Here is a 20,181-nt window from a genome sequence, read left to right on the forward strand (position 1 = left end):
TCCCAAGGTCTGCAGTGTTTTTTATGGAACTCTTGTTAAGGGAAAGCCACCAAGTGCTACTTCTTGTACCACAGACCAAGCAATGATAATGAGAGATTCTTGAACTGTAAAACAGACATTTGCCATTTGATTTGCCCTTTAGGAAACAGAGAAGACTAGCAGCTCTGTATGAATTCATTTACCCCACTGTAGTAAACCAGACAACACTTTGCCTTTGCAGCTCTACAGAGGTGACCGCACAATGTCCTCTGCCTGCCACCTATCACCTAAGAAAACTTCTAATATCCACCTCTATCTTTCGAAGCATCAAACACAAAAGACTGGCTGGTGAAATATTCAATCCATAGAGATGCTTCTCTTGCATACCTGGCTCAGACGGGGCAATTCTTTGGGTTGGGACAAAGAGATTGCCAGATTTACAATTCCCCTCACCTCACATAGCAGGCAGACTTTCTCATAAAAGAAATTTCTAGAACAAAGCACAGATTACTAGCTGCTGAGATCTTCTGATTGTCTACAAATTTCTCTGACTCCAAAGATCTTAAAATGTATGTGACTACTATCTTTTTTAGGTGTTTATGTTGCATGGCACTCTTGAAATAAGTATTTCAGTCTTTCGGAGGCTGCCTAATATCACAGACACCTGTAATTTAGATTCTGATAGCTCTTAAATGGACTTGGCTTAAAAAGAGCAGACGAGCTCAGCCTCTTTTGACATAAACTCCACAAAACCCATCATACATCCATTGTAAGTAGAACTGGAAATGCAAGCTAACCATGCAATGAGAACATACGTCTGAACTGGCAACAGTGAATAACACCAAGTAATGAAGATTTGTGCTCATAGCTCCAATATGTTGTCTTGGATCCTTCATAAGCTCAGTTTCAGAAATCACTGCAGAAAGAACACTACTCAACCTAAGTCATTGCTGAAGGGATCTAGATTGCACTCTCTGATTAAAACTGGCTGGATTTTCTCAAAGAGCTTATGAACTCTATTGTACTGCACATCTCAAAACCTTTCTTTAGGTTCAGTGACCTTCTTGGCTTGCGTTCATTTCTAAATGTTCCTTATCGTTTTGTAAATATATCTGTGGTAGGTCTCTTCTTCAGATGATCTTTCTTTATGCTGATTTCCAAGACTGCCATTCCACGACAGCTGAAGCCCATTTGCCTACTCTCAAGCATTCCAAATGATTGTGGATATTCTACAAAGGCTTTTTTAATTTTGTCCATAAGACAAAGTCTGAATTGCACAATATATCATTATCTTTTTGAGGAAAAAGATACATACAAAGACCCATTTAATATCAAGAAACAGATGAAAACACCTATTGCACTCATCTTGCAGGAGAATTAGTTGAGTGCGGAACAGACCAAATTTGAAACCTGCACGTGGAGGAGCTCTACACAGAAAGGCTGACAGTATTCCATCCAGTGGGCCAAGGCAACGTACAACAACCTTGTACGAGATCAGGAGACTCCTGAACAGCTTTAGCCAGATTAAGAATTAGTAATGCAAAAATAAACCAAGTTCCACCTTGGCTCCCCAGGCAGGAAAAAGAGCACTAAAGGAGGGTCTTTGTACCCTGTCTCTTACTCATAACCTCTGACAATGTAACTAACATTCCAATTTTGTGTGGACCAAGCATATAGAAATAAAGCATGATGAAATATAGGCAAAGAAACAAATTCTAACATTTTACAGATTTACTCTTCACCCCACTGAACTGAAAAGGAATTTCTCGTGACTTCACCAGATGCAGGACCTTGCTCTACACGGAAATCATACTTCAAGATGGCCTACGTAAGAATGTACTAAAAGCAGAAGGTTTAGAATAATTGCTATGACATATCTGTGTAAAGCACAATAATTACCATGTTGAAGTAAGACCGGATTTTGACCCCTCTTGCCAAATCCCAAACTATGACATTTCCATCATGTCCAGCAGAGAAGAGAACTCTTGGATCAAACGGATGAGGTTCAAGCACAAACACTTCATCTTCATGTCCCTGAAAATAAAGACAAAGCAGAATGTAAAAGAGTATTGTCTCACCAAGGACTCAACGTGGTAACACTAGCAGCTGCCACATTAACCTATAAAAATACCCAACAAAAAACTACTTTATCCACGCTTTTTTTTATTTCTGGTACCAGTGGATTACACTCCTTTCTTTCCAGTTGCAATTTCACCTTCCTAAGTAGTATGTCAAGTATGCCACTTTCACAAATACTTTACAAGTCTCAATACTTTCACCAGGATTTTAAAAAGATTAGTGTCCACAACACTTGGTATCTTGGGGTTTTAATACTCCACAGATTTATTTTTTTTTTCAGCAGAGTATCAGTTAGAAATCTAATTTAAACTCGTAAAGAATGAAATATATAACTTAAAGTTAGAGAATAACATTTTCAAAATTAATGCTATATTTTAGAGATTTGCTTAAAATATTTCCATCTCTAAGCAGAGTATCAAGGTTAACCTAGAGTTAGCCATTTTCTCAATCACAAAAGAAGTGTCAGACATTAGTAAAACTGTTGATTTGTTTTAGCTAGAAGACCAATTTTTTGTTCTCACAGAATGATTAAGTTGCAGAAGTGTCTCTGGTTAAAGAGGGCAAAATTACCCATTAACTGTATTTCAAAACATCACATTAAATAAAGATTAAAACACCAATGTTTCCTTCTCTCCTTCAAGATAGAACTCTGTTAAAAAAAACCCAAAACACCCAAAATGTCCAAACTTAGTTTCAAACATCTTGAACAGCAGTGGTTATTTGCAACTTGAAGTTTTTATTTTCTAATAAGCAGGTGTTAGACATCTCTATTACACTTCTTCAATTATCTGCAAACATTTGTCATGGTGATTTTCAGACAGGAAAAAACATATAAGGAGGAATGTTGTTGATGCATAAATAAATTTTGCATTCAAAAATCTCGATAAATCAAAATAGTACACCTTACCATGAGAATGTGAATGAGTTGGCCAGTGAAAGAATTCCAGACTTTCAGAGTCATATTATTAACTGCAGTTATAACAGAGTTGTCATGGCGGTCCCATGCCACCATGGTCACTTTCAGCTTTGTGATTTTATCTTCAACTCCTTGAAAACTTTGTCTAAAACAAAAGAGTAAAAAGTTTCAGTATAATCCTACCTTGCCAAAACAGTTTAACACTACTAGCAAGTGAAAATACTTCTGTATTTTGCTGTATTTTTAAGAATATTTCTTCAAGAAACCAGAGAAATTAAAGATGTTTTCTATAATGCAGCACATACAATCAAAGAATTGTAGATACTTAAACAATGACTAAAGGATCATCCAGAAAATGCCCTCTGATATGTGACGGAGGGTCACACGTGCGGCTGCTGCTAGGAGCACGAAAGGACGACGCAGGCCAGCAGGAGGTCAAGCAGGAGAGCCTCTACTTTATTTTTCTGACTCTATATATATACAAATTTACAGACAGGCCAAGATTGGCTACACAGGTAGCCACCTCTTCGACCTCGTTGGTGACCATCACCATCAATCATCATTCTCCTCCTAGAGAGGAAGAATGTAAACAATTCTAATAATATACATAGTTTACTTGACGCTGCGTGAGAACAAAATGCAAAAAGTGAAAAACAGGCAAACTTGAGGCAACACTGATACACGATCTAACTTACTTAAATTGATATCTACAGTATTTTTTGTGACATCTAAAGAACAAAAATCCAAATTAATCAACCAAGTAACAATAAGTTGTCCAAAAGAATATCTTTAGTAAGTAGCTCTCAATATGGAGAAAAGTATTCTATTCATTTAAATTATCTAAATTCTCAGGCAATATTGAGTACTACACCACTACCCTGAGATTACTTTACTATTGGTAATAATGGCATTTAATCTTGCATGAAACTCAAACAATAGTAATCTATTATATAATCTATCAGAATACTCAGAAATTACATTTTTGGCAGTGTGATTTAAAGACTAATCACTCTTGAATTCTCTAGCACATTTACGTCTATGAAAGCATCAACTAAACGCAACAATAGCATATTACCACTAAGTAGGCAGACAAAATACAGAATCTTCCATATAGTAAGTACTAAAACACATTGCACAATAGTATGTATTGTAAAACTCAATAATAGAAAATGTAGTTAAAGCCAAATTCCCTTCTAGCTCAATGCAGAACCCGGGAGGCTTTATAAGCTGAATTCACTCTTTCCTTTCAGTGCAGCAATTTCATTTTCTTTTGATACAACTGTTCTTGTGCAGAAAAGATCAAATTTGGAACTGCACTTATTCTTCTCATCACAAGGATTAAACAGAATTTTGCTATAGGTGCTTTACCAAAATGAGTATTTCAGTTTCTCAGATAAATTCAGCATTTATGACCACAATGAAGAAGCCGCCACTCCTCTTTTGCCCTGTATCAGTTAAAATTGAGAATTTTTACTGACAGTAACTCAGTCTGTTATCAAAGTACCGGTGTTTTATCCACTCTTGTCCAACAGTTTGATACCTATGTTTTGTTGCATCTGTCCATAATTGACAAGATAATGTCTGATCTTAACATCTAACTAAATTACAGCTTATTTAGCCTTCTCCTCCAACCCTCTCTTGGTCTCCTAGATATCTTTCAAAAGATTACTCCTGAAACTATTATAGGTTTTTTTCTACCAAGTATCCTTCAAAGCACTCAGTATGAACAGTAAGGGGAAAAAGATTTATCCCTTAAACCTGTTACAAATATTTTTAATTTATGTCAACTGGAAAACATCTTCATGCCAAAATAAAAAGGTGCAAGGCATAATTTCTACTAAGTCATTCGCCATCTTCAAGCCTCTTTCGTTGCTTGTTCTAGTGTACAGATGTTTCCCATACCTACAAACACTTGTAAAACTCTCAGATTGTTTTAACAAATGAAAAACCATTACAGAGCAGCAATTTCTTTGCTCTAGTATGCTGTATGAAAAGGATCCAATACTGCTTTTCTGGGCATGCACACTCCACAGTATCTGTAAATATTGCTAAAATGCAAGCAGTCTCAAGAAGAGATCTGCCCTGGTTTTCTTGCTCCAGAAATAAATGTCTATGTAAAAACCATATAAATTTGACCTTCAGTAGGTTTTGATTATCTTTTATTCTTTTAATCTAATCAAAATACTAGTGGCACTATTATCAGGACAAGCTAATTTCCACAGCTGGATATGTGGTCAAAGATTTATTTTCATTGGATTTCAAGAGCTAGATAAGCATACTGTGCATTTACACAGTAATAATTTAAGCCTTCTCTTTTTCTTTTCTCTCACTATCTTTTTTAAAAAAAAATTTTAGTAAGTCAGCAAATTATAACAAAGGCCCTCAAGAATCTATGTGATAGCAGAACATTTTACATCACTTACCCTGCTGGGCGAGTAGCCATGTCTAACAAAATGCTTTTCCATTCTCTTCGCTTAAATTGCCAGATTCGTGCTGTTCCATCACGGCTTCCACTCACAAATCTAACAAAAGGGGGAAAAGGTTACTCAGAGATCAAAGGCAGATCTGTACAGAAAAGACACCTGAAAATTAAAGTCACAGAATTAAGAATTCCAAAACAGAAAGTATGAGTAAGAAATCCAAACAGTGTCAGATTGTACAAGTGGCTTGAGGTTAAAAACACTTCTCATACCAGCAAAAAAATTTTAGGTTTCCAAAAAGTCAAACCTGCTTCTCTATCCTGAGCCCCTTCCAAACTAACTGTTCTATGACCTTTGGTGCACCTTGCTGCGTTATTACACTGCAGTGGCAGAGGGACACCACAATCCAATGAACATTCCAAGGGACTGATCCTACCACACCAGGTCAAGAGGAGAGCCCTACCAGAAGAAGTACAGACACGATTTAAAACAAAACTTATTCCAAATAAGTTAGCATTGTATACTGAGTTAAGTATTATGATATTCATATGAAGAACTGTTTCCCAGCCTGAGTTTCTCTCCCATCCTTTTATTCTCCTTTTTAGAGGTTCTGGGGTAGGAGGAGGAGAAAGAGGTGGGTGAAGCTTGGTTTACAAATATTTGTACCATGAAAAAAGTGTCCATTAGAACATCAAATAAGTCAAAGTGTCACATGCTTCATAATAAACCAAACTCTTTTCTTCAGAACCCTTCATATCCAACATCCAGAACTTGAAATGAAACATTAAAAAAAAGCATTAGGCTATCTAAACAAAATGTTGTTAGATCTAGTTTGATAATTTCTCTATATGCAGCAGTCACTTAACTGAAAAAAGGTTTACACATTAAAATATATCTAAAAGTATATGTATTTGATATGTGACTATATATATAAAACCACCAATTTTTTGGGAAGAAGTTTCAAGTATTTTTATACCCATAATTCTAGCAAATTCAAAATATTTCAATCATTACGATGAAAACAACTGTGAAACTAAGCAGAACCATTAAAAAGAAACAGTGAGACTCCAATAGTCATAGACAATTTTACTGGATGAAACTCAAAACAAAGCTCTTTTATTAATAACTACCTCTGGAAGCTGGTATTTAAAAATGTCTACAAGGTCAAAAAGCTAGCTCTGAATAGTGTGCTTACCTGCTACTACTATTAGAAAACTGAATGCTGTCAACTTTGTCCTATATAAAAAAAAGCAGAAAAAGAAAAAAGAAATCAAATTTCTCCAAATTATCCCCTTTTATCCAAATTATTACTTTAATCAAGAACATATGTAATTTAAAAAAAAATGTATTTACAGTATGAAACTCCAACTCTGATATCTTCTCTGGCTGACCTGATCCAAAGAAATAAACCCTAATGATGTGATCTGTACTCCCAGTGGCCAAAAACATTCCACCTGAGAAAAACAAACAGATAAGTCTTTAAAAAAAAGGGCAACCTACTGTTATCACAGAATTTTCAAAGGGATGTAACTTCAAATATTTCAATTTATTCTCTGAAATTGATAGTTGTAGATCTCATTTCAACTATGCCTGTAACTGACCTTAAGTCAAAACAACATTTAGAAACTCCAAAGTTTAACTGGAGGTGAATTAGCTCACACTTCTTGTCAGTAAATACGCATCAGCAGATGTATCAGAAACATTAGCTAACCAGAGTAATTTGCTTTCAACTAAGCCCTTCAAAGCCTCCCTCTTAAAAAAAAAAAAAATCAAATGGAACCAGAACTCCCGTACATTTTGATATTTTATCCAATTACTTATGTAGCATTCTTCAGTTACCACCTCTAGAATCAATGAAACCCAGACCGTGAGAACTCTGTAATCACCCCTTCCCCATATATTACAGCTCAGATAAAGCTGACTCTGCTAATTATTCTGAGAAAAAGGTATATATCTAACTTGTCCTGAAAAGACTTGCAGTCACAAGAGACTTATTTACAACATTGCATGTTCAACGGTTTGTAGGAATTTCTGTAGCAGCAAGTATTAGTGCATAAATTCTAAATTTCTATTTTAAATTTCTGGGGTTTATTTAACAGCCACTTAAACTCAAAAATGGCTTATTAAAAAGAAATATGCTACAGTAACTGTACTGTACTTTATTCTACACTTCAAATGACTTCGTACACTGATACAAGGAGAGGAGGGAAAAGAGTCTTTTACCAGCACTAAAAGAAGAACAGATCATTTGGACTCCAGGTCGAGGACGTTCTGTAAACTTCGTTGGCCTTGGACTACAAATTAAAAAAAACACCAGTTAAATAATTTCCTAATAAGATTTCAAAAAATAAGTCAGTATCTTAGAAATAAAGGACAGAAGGATAAAATTAAATATGAAGGAACAGATGGCTGCCCATTTATAAACAATTTTGTGTGACTACGCTTCATGATCTGATCTTTAGGAAACTAAGACATCCAGATGGACTAAGTAATCCATGCATCAAGGAGAGTTGTAACATAACTTAAATCCCATTCCCTTGTGATAATGCTATACAAAACATTCTCCTGAAGTTATCAGCAGGGCAGAATAGAGCCAGCTTCCCATGATGTTCAGTTTTAAACTGCTTGGTGTACTGGTTTTCTCCTGTGGCATATGCTTGCTTTTACAAGAGAGAAACAGACCTGGGTGTTCTTTATAAACAAGGATGTCAAATAAATTCAAATAAATTTGGAGTCTTTCACAGTATTAGAACATAAGAGTTTCTTCAAATGACACATATTCCTTGTACGCTAGTTTCAAACAGTATTCAAAATGTCAGGACAATGGTTAGAAGCTTGTAAGGGATCTTACTTTATGGCCCTCACTTTTCTCTTGGCATTTCAGAATGTGATGTGCAAGCAAAACTAAAGACTCAGTGGATCTGGCACTTTAAGGATGTGTAAAACCAAAACAAATCAGATCAAGTTTTTCAATCTTTATTTCAATTCTGTTCATGCATTGCAGCAACCTCAAACCAGTAGGTGGTCTTGCACAGTATGCCATCTGCAACCTTCCCTCAAAGAATTAACTTACGAGAGAACAGCAGCACTACACCCACGAGTGTCATGACTAAAGATTTGCTCTAACATAAAAGAATGCATATTCAGAATTTAGCCAAAATGTTCTCTTTTAAAAGCAAAATGGGCTGTATAATTAATTTCACCTGAAGGCAAATGCACAAGAGATCTTTCTGTGTTAATCAGTTATTGCCATCTCAAAGAAAGTAATAAGTTAAACCTAAATTAAACCTTGGTGATGTTTATGCATAAAACAAAGTAATAAACATCAGCAATCCCAGTTAAGAAATCTTCCTCCAAATAATTCATAGAATATAGACTGTTTCTGTGACGTTTCCTGCAGGAGTTTTAAGGTGACTCCCTGCAGAGTTGTGACAAGGAACCTTCACAAGATACACTAAACAAGACGAAGGTCTTTTTTATAAAACAGTTGAAATGCTCCTAAACTGGAATACTAACAAGAACTATCAGACAATTCAATATGCAGTTTACATAATTTGGAACAAACGTAAACAGACAAATAGGCTGCTGTTTTCTTCCACTGTTGTTTGTGAACTCTGCCTTTGGAGTTACGACAGCTGCAAATTAGAGCAAATATGCACTTACATTCCAGTTTGGATAACCAATTTAAATTCTCAAACTCATGACTCTCCAATGTGTGCTATTTTAGGCATCAGGAGACAAGAGATTATGGCACTCTTCTACAATTGAGCAGATTGCAAAATAAGTTGGGCAATCAGTATTTTTGTGAAGCGTGGGAAGGGGACAAAAGCTGGTTCTCTACAGGACAGTGTTTCGCTTTCCATATATTTTCAATGTATTTATTAAGTGTTTTATTCGTTTATTAATATAATCTGCAGACTAGCCTAACTCTGGTCATGTAGCAGTTAAAGCAAGGCTTCTTCACAGAAAACAGACATGTGATATAACCTCTCTAACTTAAGTATTTGTTCACGAGTTAATGAAAAAGGTTCAGTATATCTGAATTCTGATATGACCAATCCCTTTAACATCAAGTGCCTTCTGCATAAGAAAGTAAATAGGAAGTATCACATCACACTGATGATAATTGAGAAATCAGTTATGCAGCTATCAGTTTCCTTGTTCAAAACAGGAATGTCAAAATCAGCATGTGTTTTTTCTGAGCTTTTTTCATTCTTGTTAGAATTATGGGAGAAAAAATAGAAAAGAGGAAACACAATACACTGAGCTCCTCTATTCAAATCTGTGAGACGCTTCTGCTGCCTTGCTCATATGGTCTGCCAGTAACAGGCTAACACTGGAAACTTGTGATGCAAACAGGTGGCAGAAGGAAAATGAAAACTCAGGATCTTCCTCAGAAAAGATATATAGGCAAATATTTCACAGTGCAACTAATTTAACTATGATGCATTGACCAGTTGTAATAATTTTCCCTTAAACTTGAATTAAGCACATAATTCTTCAATTTCTGATGAGGCAGACTATCTCACTCTTCCCTCCTGTAAAGTGATGCAGGATCCAACTCCTGTATTTACTATTATCACCCAGAAAAGTAAAAGAAGACTAAATGCAGGGTAAAACTCAATTGCCTAAATTTTCAGTTGTTTTCCCATCTTGTTTGAGCTACATTCTGTGAATAATGATAAAAAAAAAAACAAAACAGAAAACACAACTCAGTGAAGTTTCAGAACAAATCTCATTATTTTTGAGAGCACACTGAGCACAATACCAACGCTGCTTTTCCCATATTATATGAAAAAGTTCAGCAAAGTACTAACGGCACTGCCAATCACCTTGAAGTGACAATTAACCACATCATCATCATGAGGCTGCTCACTACCAGGCGATGCAAGTAGTGTTGAATACAAAGAGCAGGAGTGGGATATATAGATATTTTTTACTTTTAAGTAGCTAAAATTTCAAGACTTCACTGCCCATCCCAATTTGAAGCATTGGATAATTCAATGACATGCTTTTATCACTGACAGCAATTGCATTCTTGTAGAGCAGAACCATTCTTGTACTAGAACCAAGATACAGGGCAGCAAGCTCAGAGGCTGACCAACCAAGATCTTATTGTCCCTGCCAGCTTTCCTCCCCTTTAGAAATACTGAACAAAAGCAAGCCTGTATTTTTTTACTACATGGCTAAATGGAAGGATAAACTTCCCACCTTACCAGTGATACTTTCTTCCAGATGGTCTACATGTCATATTTTTAATGTAACTTCAAAAGAGGCCTTATGACAAAAATTACCAGGCATCTTTCTTTCCCTTGATGCTTGTATATTGCTAGTACTTGTTTTCCCCCAGCATGTAATTGAATGTGTGTAGATGGAACCTGCCACGCTTCTACAGCTCTGGAAGGAGAACCACATCCAAGTGCGTAAGGAAGTAGAATCACCTCACTGAAAACTGTTATGACAATATATACCCATTGCTAAGATGCACTGGCCATGCAATGCAGCCTTCTTGTGGAAAATTACACTGGATTGCAAGTTTCCCAGTATAATTTATTTTGGTTTACCGGAATAATCATGAAAAGTTAGAAAAGTTTACAGCTTAGCACAATGAGTAAACCTTTGCCTAACTAACAAGTTCCCTGAACTAGTATACTGTACAATTCAAGAAATAAAGACTCGTCTGTGTGTCCAACTGTTTCGATACCATGAGTGGCATACAGTTATATTCCAGTCCCAAAAGACATACCTGTTCCTTATTTAGATATTTTTATCAAGTTTTAGTTTGGATTAAAAAGCATCAATTACTTCAAATACATTACAGCTCTACTAAGTTTAAACAAAGACTTAAAAGAAGAAAAAGCACACAGTGATGCCTTTTAATATCTTCATATAATGCATAACACCATGACAAAGAGTTTTGTAACTCAGTTGCATGTTTCGTAAAGAACCATCTTCTTCCAATTTGAAAATTGATACTTTCATTTGATACCTTCTAGAACCATAAGGGCCCACAAGCAATTCCTCATTATATTCCCTTCTCAACACACTCATGACTGTACATGACTCATCTTACATGTATTTGTTTCTCTCCAGACTGAAAAAATACAGCTTAATGGCTTCCTCTCTCTTCTCAAACTCAACATAAAAAATATTTCCAAAACAGAAGGTAACAGCAGCAGAAAAATTAGAGTCTCAAAATTCAATCCACACTCTGTTGTTAAGCAACGCAAGCCACTGGCGTGACTTACGTTACCAAACCACTTCCTTGCTGTGCTGCACAAGACAGTTGAACTGATCCCTTTTCTCTATGACCCTGTCTAATCACATCTCTTGAAATTACTTCTACATGAAAGCACTCCTCAACTATCTTCTATTCTTTTAATATTTGTTGAATAAAAAAAATTATTCTACAATTATAGATCACCATGGAAAGGCATTAGTTGAGAATCCCCTATCATAACCAGCACAAAATTTCTCCCTAAGTTTTATCTCAAGACAAATCCCATCCAACTCCATGACTCATTCAAACTTTCATTTCTAAACATTCATCTCCCAGCTTATATATTATAACCTACCTACTCTCAAGGATTCACTATTTTCTAATGACAGAATTAGTTTCAAAAATCAATTCCATAGACTAAAACTTTACTTGGGAAAAGAAGAAAAGAAAGACAAGACAAAGATAAAAGAAAAAAACACGTGGGCTGAAAAGGTTTACCGAATCAGACTGATTTCATCTTGTCAACAAGAGCTGAGACCTAGGAAGCTTTAAGAAAAATAATGTGGTGGCAACTTCTTTCCTTCACACAAAAATAAGCATGTAAGCTATCTCCTCGGGTCCTCAGTAAAAAAGGGGAGTCTAAATTTGATCACAGCATGCATCAGGCAGCAGAGGACTAACAACCTGAGACACATATTCATTTACAGTACAAAAAAAGAGACAAAACATCCAGACAACATCAAAATAGTTAAGGCCCAAACAACTAGAAAAGTACCTAAGCAAGTGTGCCTGCATAACCTCAGCACACTGAAAGAAAAAGATTTTAGCAGGAATTACCTAAACTACAGGGAAATTGAACTCACCTGGGAGGAGAATATAGCCATAAGAACACACCCCATCATCAAAGCTAAATCACTAATGATTACTAAACAACCATTCCCAATTTTAAGCTAGAGATTTTAGTAGTAAAGGAAAATAAAGAGCAAAGAGCATTTGAAAGCTGCTGAGCAAGTCAATTTTAAAAGAATGTGTATGATAGTCCTGACAACATTTTTAGTATCTTTGAGGCAGAAACTTCAGGTACAACTTCAGCCATCAATATATGATTGTCCAGAAATTCTGCCTTCTGCCATGTTACAGCCAAGAGCAACTATGAAAAGATACTATAGATAACAAAAGAACAAACATCAAAAATATCCTATTCTGATTTATACTAGGACATTACTGTCTCCTTTAAAAGTGGACTTTGCAATTTAAATTGCAACAATTTTTTCAACATAATTTTCATTTCATTTAAAATTGCAATGACATCAGAAGAATGAAGTGCCAACTTTGACATTATATTAAACAAAAAAACCCAACAGTAGACTAATTTTCTAAATTAACCAATATACATTATCACTCCACAAAATATTGTACTATCAACTTGGTTTTTAAAAGATAAGCAAGCTATAGCTACATCAGAAATAGATCATACCCAACAATCACATACTGAAATAGTCAATGACAAGCTTGGTTTAGTCAGATTTTTCTCCATATTTGTAAATCATTCTTAATTACATAAACAAAGGTAGCAATAAATAAAATAGCAACTAACTTTATTTTAAGGGTGCCAGCATCCCACAGCCAGAAGCATATAGTTCCATCTGCCCCGGTTGAAGATAAGTACCTCTTTGAGCCACTGCACAGTGGAGAAAACTGGGAAAAATGGGAAGGAATAAAAGAAAATTTCTCCTGTTAATCTGCGCTAAGAAGTTCCACAATTCATCTCATTAAAAAAAAAAAAGGTCAAGTATCAAACCAGACTTAAGGGAAACAGATTGGAATGAATACCAAAATAACAAAAACTTGCTCTGTCACTCCCCCCAGAACAACCCTTCTGGGTAAATTCCCAAAGCACTCCAGGTTCCTCCTCCCTCCCCAGCATCCAAGTTGCACAATAGCATGTAACTCCAAACAAAAACAAACCAAAATACTCGCAGTGACTGCAGTTTTTAGTCAATGCACCTGTGCTCAGAATCACAGCCTGCAATGGGATGGTACTTCAAAACAGAACTGCCCACATGTGTTATGCAATTTTTTTTAAACAAAGACTATGCCTGGGATTCTTCAAATGCCAGGCATTTTGACAATGAACGCATTTTTTCACAATGCATCCCATGCAAATTACTTCTCACTTGAAGCTTAGTTGCCAGGCATGCACTTTTATTACACTGAACATTCTCATGACTCATTTTTGCAAAGCAAAAACCTACCTGCAATGATGTTATAGATGCACTGTGGCCCTGCAGGACTGCTAGGGGTGCACAAGTTCGAAGGCACCAAACACGGATCATTTTATCACAGCTCCCAGCAGCTATCATGGTGTTTTCATAGTTTACTGCCATATCAGAGATTTCAGCAGCATGCCCTCTCAGGGTAGCCAACAACCTTCCATCATCAGTTGCCCAGATTTTTACAAGGCAATCATCTGATCCCTAGAAGTAAGGTAGAAATAATTTCAACCATGCCATTGGCTGTTTTGATGCTAGAGTAAGCACAGTGAAGTGAAAAACAGAACTAGTGACATGCAGATACTCCTACCCATGCTTTTAACAGTTTTCCACACTGCATTCAAAACACAAGTTTATATTGATTCTCAACAGTATATACAAATCATGATGCATTTACAATACAGTCACAAATTGTACAGCAAGTTGGTTTATGCTTCAGTAAGACACTTTTTGCAAAAACCCAGCACAAACTGAGGAAGCTGTTGCAATACATTAAAATGAAGATTAAATAAAGATTTACATTAAATGTGAAAGTGGATTATAAATTGGTACAGTCTGTCATTTATACCCACATATGTCCCTTATCTTCCTAGTTTCATCATCATCATACTTACCCCAACAAGTTAAGTAAAGAGCATGCATAAACAGCTGTTCCATCATTAGGTCAAACTACTACAAACCTACTTAAATATTCACATTAACAAACACCACAATGACCATTCTTTCTCAACACCCTCAAGAGGCTTCATCTATATATTTATACTTAACCCAAGTTTTTGCTGGTCTTCCTGTACAACTCTAACAGCTACTTGCCCATATGTAACAAATTTCCAGCCCTAACAAAAAATTCAGAAATCATTCCTTCATTTTTTATTGCATTTCTGTGCCTTCCTAAAAGTCTGAGGATCTGCACCACATCACAGCTCAATACCACGACATTTGAACACTGCACACACACTGACTGACAAGGTTTACTATAAACATTTAATTCAACTACTTAGGTGCAGAAGAAACAAACACAAAGTTCAGTTTTAACATCCAAAGCATTGATCCGGTACTGGACACACACAGGTGCTACAAGTTACATCCTTATAAAATTTCACCAGTTTTTTCCTATTCCATCTGCTTACAGTGCCTCTGTAATCTAGCATTTACACTTTGAAGACAGCAGAAGGCATGGCAATACTATCATCAACCTTTTATAAAATAGGACCAGGTCTCCTAGGCAAAGGAAACAGTTACAGAAGCTTGTTCATAATTATATTTTTTGCCTCTTGGGTGAGAAGAACAATGATACAGTCTATACTATTTCTACCTATGCATAAAACTTCCATGCTGAGATTCTGTGGAACACATTTGCTTCATCCAGCTACTAGACTGCCATAGTGTCAGATCAGGAAACACAACCAGAGCCTGAGTTACAGCAATTAGCAGATAACAGAATCACAGAATTGTTGAGGTGAGAAGATACTTTGGTCTACTCCAAACTCCCACCTCAAGTAGGGTCAGCTAGAATGTGATGCTATATCCACCACTCAGGTTTCGTTATCTTCTGGGCATCTACTGAAGGCACTCTCTTATTCCATCACCCAGGTCCTTAAATGAAGCATGAGGGACTACCAGTCTCAGCATCAAACCCTGTGGTATATCTCTAGTTACTGTCCTCCAGCTGGACCTTGTGCAGCTAATCAGAATCCTTCAAATCTAAAAATGCCCTAAACTGACAGTCTCACAGTCCACACATCCAACCTGTACTTCATCAGTTTGTCAGTAAGTATGCTACAATTATCTGAAAGCTAGTATCTGCTCATGTGGTTCTGTTATCATGATATGAGACTCTAGAGTATGAAGAAGGTTGTATATTATTCTCAAAATGCAGTCACCACCAAAAACCCAAGAAGCTGAAGGGTATATGTGCTTGCTGGTGTGTAAAACTGCAAATAAAAGCCTCACTGCTGAAGAGAGACTTGAAAGTAGGAGGAGGGAATGGCAGACCCTAAACTATCAAACACTACAATAGGTAGAAAAATCAGTCACAGACAAAGATGCAAAATGGTCAACAAGGAAAAAAATTTAAAAATAGTTGTAGCACCTAATACCACCTGGAGGGTCCCCAGAGGTCTTTTTATTAGCAGCAAACCAAGGAAAGATCAGCATAAAATGGGCCTGCTCCCTGCCAGCTGGCTATAGTGTCACTATAGAGGCACATGCTGTACATCTCCACTGCAGAGAAAAAATATTGTCACCCAAGTTTCAACAATGAAAATGCAGTGGGGGAAGGCAGAAGAAAAGGAAAACAAATGAGAAAAAAAAAAAAAAAACTAAGGTAAGATTGTGAATTCTGTAGCACCTTGGAAAGACATCACTATTAGAGTTCAAATAAATTCATGAGTTTCTATCTGGTCTGAATGGGACAATCCACAACTCTTAAAATAGTGCTGCAATTCTACTAGCAAGGGCATTTGGCTTACACCACAGCTCATGTTTCCAAGGTTATATCACAACTGCCACAAATTATGTACCTATTAAAAAGCATCTGTCAAAAGTGAATCCTAAAACAACTTCAGCACCAAGAGAGAATTGATGACTGCATAACCAAGGTATGGAGTAAAATTGCTTCATTTTCCTACCATTACACACACTTGTGGGATGAAGTGAAACTGCCAAGCAACACACAAATTAATCTTGGGTTGGAAATCTTACACAGACTATTACACAATGCTGTTTATTATTCCCTAGAAAGAATAATCTCAGCAGAGACAGGAAAATAAAGGTGGGGAGAAAAGGAGGTTTTTGCTGTCAGAAATTTAAGTTGTGCAGGAAACTAGAGAAGACAGTATTTGTTTCTATGACCCTGCATGGGTTCTGCAAGTTACACTTTTCAGTAGAACCAGAATACAATCTCTACAGGATACAGGGGAGCAGCTGCCTCACCACAGTCTTCCCCACAGGTTGCAGGGGAATCTCTATTCCAGCACCTGAAACACCTCCTCCTCTTCCTTCTCCACTCATGATAGGGTGTGCAGGGCTGCTTCTCTCACATATTTTCACTCCTCTCCCAGCTGCAGCTGCCCTGCAATTTTTCTCCTCTTAAAATACATTATCCCAGCGGCACAACCACCATCATTGATGTGCTGAGCCCAGCAGTGGGTCTATCTCAGAGCTAGATGGCATTGGCTCTGTTGGACATGGAGGAAGCTTCTGGCAACTTCTCACAGAAGCCCCTCCACTGCCACAACCTTGCTACATGAACACAACAAAGACCAACTAAGCTAGTAGGAAAAATGTATACTGTCCTATTTCCACTATCTTTAGGCAAAATAGAAGCAATGTCTTTCTAGCAAGGACAACATCTCCCAGACGAGTATGACTCAAAAATGTGCTGAGAACACCTTTTCCTTTTAATTTGAAACAGAACATGAACAAAGCTTGAATTTAGAGGCTTTCAATCCTTCAGATGTCAGGTGGAACAGGAAACAATTATGATGCAGCTTCTAGAACCAATTATAAATATAAAACAACTTATCTAACTAACATCTCACTGAAAGGTTGTGGAGTAAAAATGTAATGCAAGAACAATTCCCTACTGATGTATGCAAACTTACATACCACACTAGAGACTTTGGAAGTTGTAGTGATGTAGATCGAAAAGAACTGGCACCATTTCATTATACAGATGCAATTACAACATAACAGTTCATGACTGTTTATCCACTGACTACACGAGGCCAACTACAGCAACTTTACTGAAATGTGGAATACAACCATTTGCCAACAACCACCTAAACATCTATACGAAGAGCATTGGATTTACCTAAAAGTGCAGAGATAAGAAGTTCAGTCCCAGGCCCTCCACAATAAAAATTCAGCAAACACAATTAATATCTATGGTCACCTTATTTAACGCCTGAAGTAATCATCATCTAAACTGGGAACTTTCTTTCAAGCAATTAGACCAGGACACCAGTCAGCAAAGGAATGCCAGCAAAACTCAGAGGTTGCAGAAACATATTGCCCCTCTCCATTACTCATTTTACTTCATGTTGTTCTACTTCTCACTTGGAAAAGAACTGCTGTTACAGTCAAGAGGATTCTCTCATAAAATCTTTAAAGCATTCTGCCATGTCCCATACAAAATAAACCCACATCAGAGAGCACATTTCCTGAGAAGTAAATCACATATAAGCCACAGGACATAAGATTTTAATGCCAGTGATTTAGCTTGCTGATGAAAACGAAATAAATATGAAAATTAGTCTCTTCTATGCCTGAAATAACAAGTAAACAAATAAATAGGCCTGTTCAAAACACTGCAAGGTGTCCTATTCTTTCAACCACATATCTCCCCATGTGACAAAACAAGATGTATGTGGGCAAAAGGGTGAATTATATTTCCATCTGCCTTGAAAGAATTTTAGAAGTTAGGACTGCAAGGGACAATAGTCTGAACAATGCTGATAGAACTACAGTTCAGGTTTCCTATCTGACATGAAGTTAAAGGGACACAATCAAGCTCCTGAATCCCCAAAGGTATCAATTACATCCAGTGTTTGTACAGGAAGGCAATAAATGCAGCCAAAGCATTCTGCACTGGCATGAACTTTGTTTATGAAATCTTTGTCTCCAGTGAATTCAATGAGTTACCAAGAAATCTAAATATTACACTGACATCTATGTGGTTTTATAAATCTCATCCCTTGGGAAACCTGCAATTTCAGTATTGATTTCAGACATCTGTCTAGTGTTTATGACTTAACAACAACAACAAAAAGGAAACTGTTAAAAATACTAAAAACACTAGTATTTAAAAAAAGTTCCTAGGATCTCATAGAGACAATTTGTTGTGAATGAACATTTGTTACAACACACCATGTGATTGTTCTCTCTCTGACTTCCTAATCGAATTCTGTGGTGGCTGTTCCTTGTTTTACTTATGTTTTCTCTAGCAAAAACAAAGCCAGAAGAAAGAACCTACACAGGGTAAATCCTTTCTACTGAAAATGAACAGTTTTCTCAATGAACTACACAGATCAGCAACCACTATCACATCCAGTGTTCAGATACATATGCCAAAATTATTTTAGTGTGTAAACCAGCATGGTTATTAAAAAGCAAACATAAGAAGAACAGGAGTAAAGGACTTATTCTGCTTTTCATTCATAATCAGTGTATCTACCCTATATTCAGGTTTTGGAAACAATTAAGTGATATATTATATGTACTTTAAAATGAAAAAAAATATAAAAAATTAAGATTTTGTACTCACAGTAAATATTCGCCTGCCAGTCCGATCAAAAGTTACACAGTATACAGAAGATAAGTGTCCTAAAATTCGTTTGTGCATCTTCATATGTTGATAGACTGCAGTTGGAACAAGGCGTTCAAGTCTGTATTTTCCATTTAGTTTTCTTGAAAACAGGGTATCCACTACCAAATGGGTAAAGAAAAAAGAACAGACAGATTTATATTGCATTCAGAAACTAAAGTACTTGACAAGGATGGAAAATTTATCTCAACACTGGATCATTTGTGCGTATGAAGAGCTTACTATAGTAATGACCTGATTTTGCTCCTGTTAGAGAAAAATACATACAAAAGTAGCCTATAACAGACATGGAAAAAGTACTGAGCTACAAGGCATAGTATAAAGATGTAATACAACTTCCAACTTTAAGTGCCCAAATACAGGAATACTGAGGCAGCTTCCATGAAGGAGTAATCTAATTCAAATATAAAAAGTGTAAAAGCTTCCACATAGCTATTAGCTGAACATCAGCACATATTGAAATCTTCTCCAAGGTAATCTGTTTCTTGAGGTTTGCTCATTTATCTACCAATTGTAAGACCATTCACTTTTTAAGAATCCAGCTAATCAAACACACAAAAAACCACCAAACAAAAATTTACAAACGAATTTACCAAAACTTACAGAAATTTCTGATTTCGATTAACAAAATGTTGTTTCAAGGAACTTGGTGATATTTTTCAAGTTTAAAAGCTAACAACTTCCAGGAGCAAGAATTCACTTTAACAAAATGGAAATCTTCTATCAAGAATGTCAGTGAAGAAAATAAAGCTCACTGTAATTAATTTTAAACTGCTATTCATGCAAAAATAAAACAATGAAGATACATGGATACATCAACCTTAGTCACACTCCATATCCTCATCAGACCAAAGAATGGCAATGGTGATACATATTATAATCTACAGAACCGTGACAAGGCAGGTAATATAACATTCACGCACAGAATGGTGCTGGAAGATTTAAAGCATATTTGGAAGGGACCATAG

At 36.3% G+C, this 20,181-nt stretch overlaps 1 protein-coding gene across 1 annotated transcript in view; it reads right to left on the bottom strand.

The window, feature by feature from the left end:
- The window catches only part of PHIP (pleckstrin homology domain interacting protein), a 107,014-nt gene that overhangs the window by 66,265 nt on the left and 20,568 nt on the right, over nt 1–20,181 (bottom strand). Inside the window, exons 7-15 of the mRNA XM_066315049.1 lie at nt 19,154–19,314; nt 13,870–14,091; nt 13,212–13,312; nt 7,618–7,688; nt 6,748–6,848; nt 6,590–6,630; nt 5,398–5,496; nt 2,966–3,119; nt 1,879–2,013 (exon numbers count right to left, since the gene is read on the bottom strand). Of these exons, the coding sequence (XP_066171146.1) occupies nt 1,879–2,013; nt 2,966–3,119; nt 5,398–5,496; nt 6,590–6,630; nt 6,748–6,848; nt 7,618–7,688; nt 13,212–13,312; nt 13,870–14,091; nt 19,154–19,314 (1,085 nt within the window). The remainder of the gene's footprint in view (nt 1–1,878; nt 2,014–2,965; nt 3,120–5,397; nt 5,497–6,589; nt 6,631–6,747; nt 6,849–7,617; nt 7,689–13,211; nt 13,313–13,869; nt 14,092–19,153; nt 19,315–20,181) is intronic.

The sequence above is a fragment of the Sylvia atricapilla genome, chromosome 3, assembly GCF_009819655.1.
Source record: "Sylvia atricapilla isolate bSylAtr1 chromosome 3, bSylAtr1.pri, whole genome shotgun sequence".
Lineage (NCBI taxonomy): Eukaryota > Metazoa > Chordata > Aves > Passeriformes > Sylviidae > Sylvia > Sylvia atricapilla.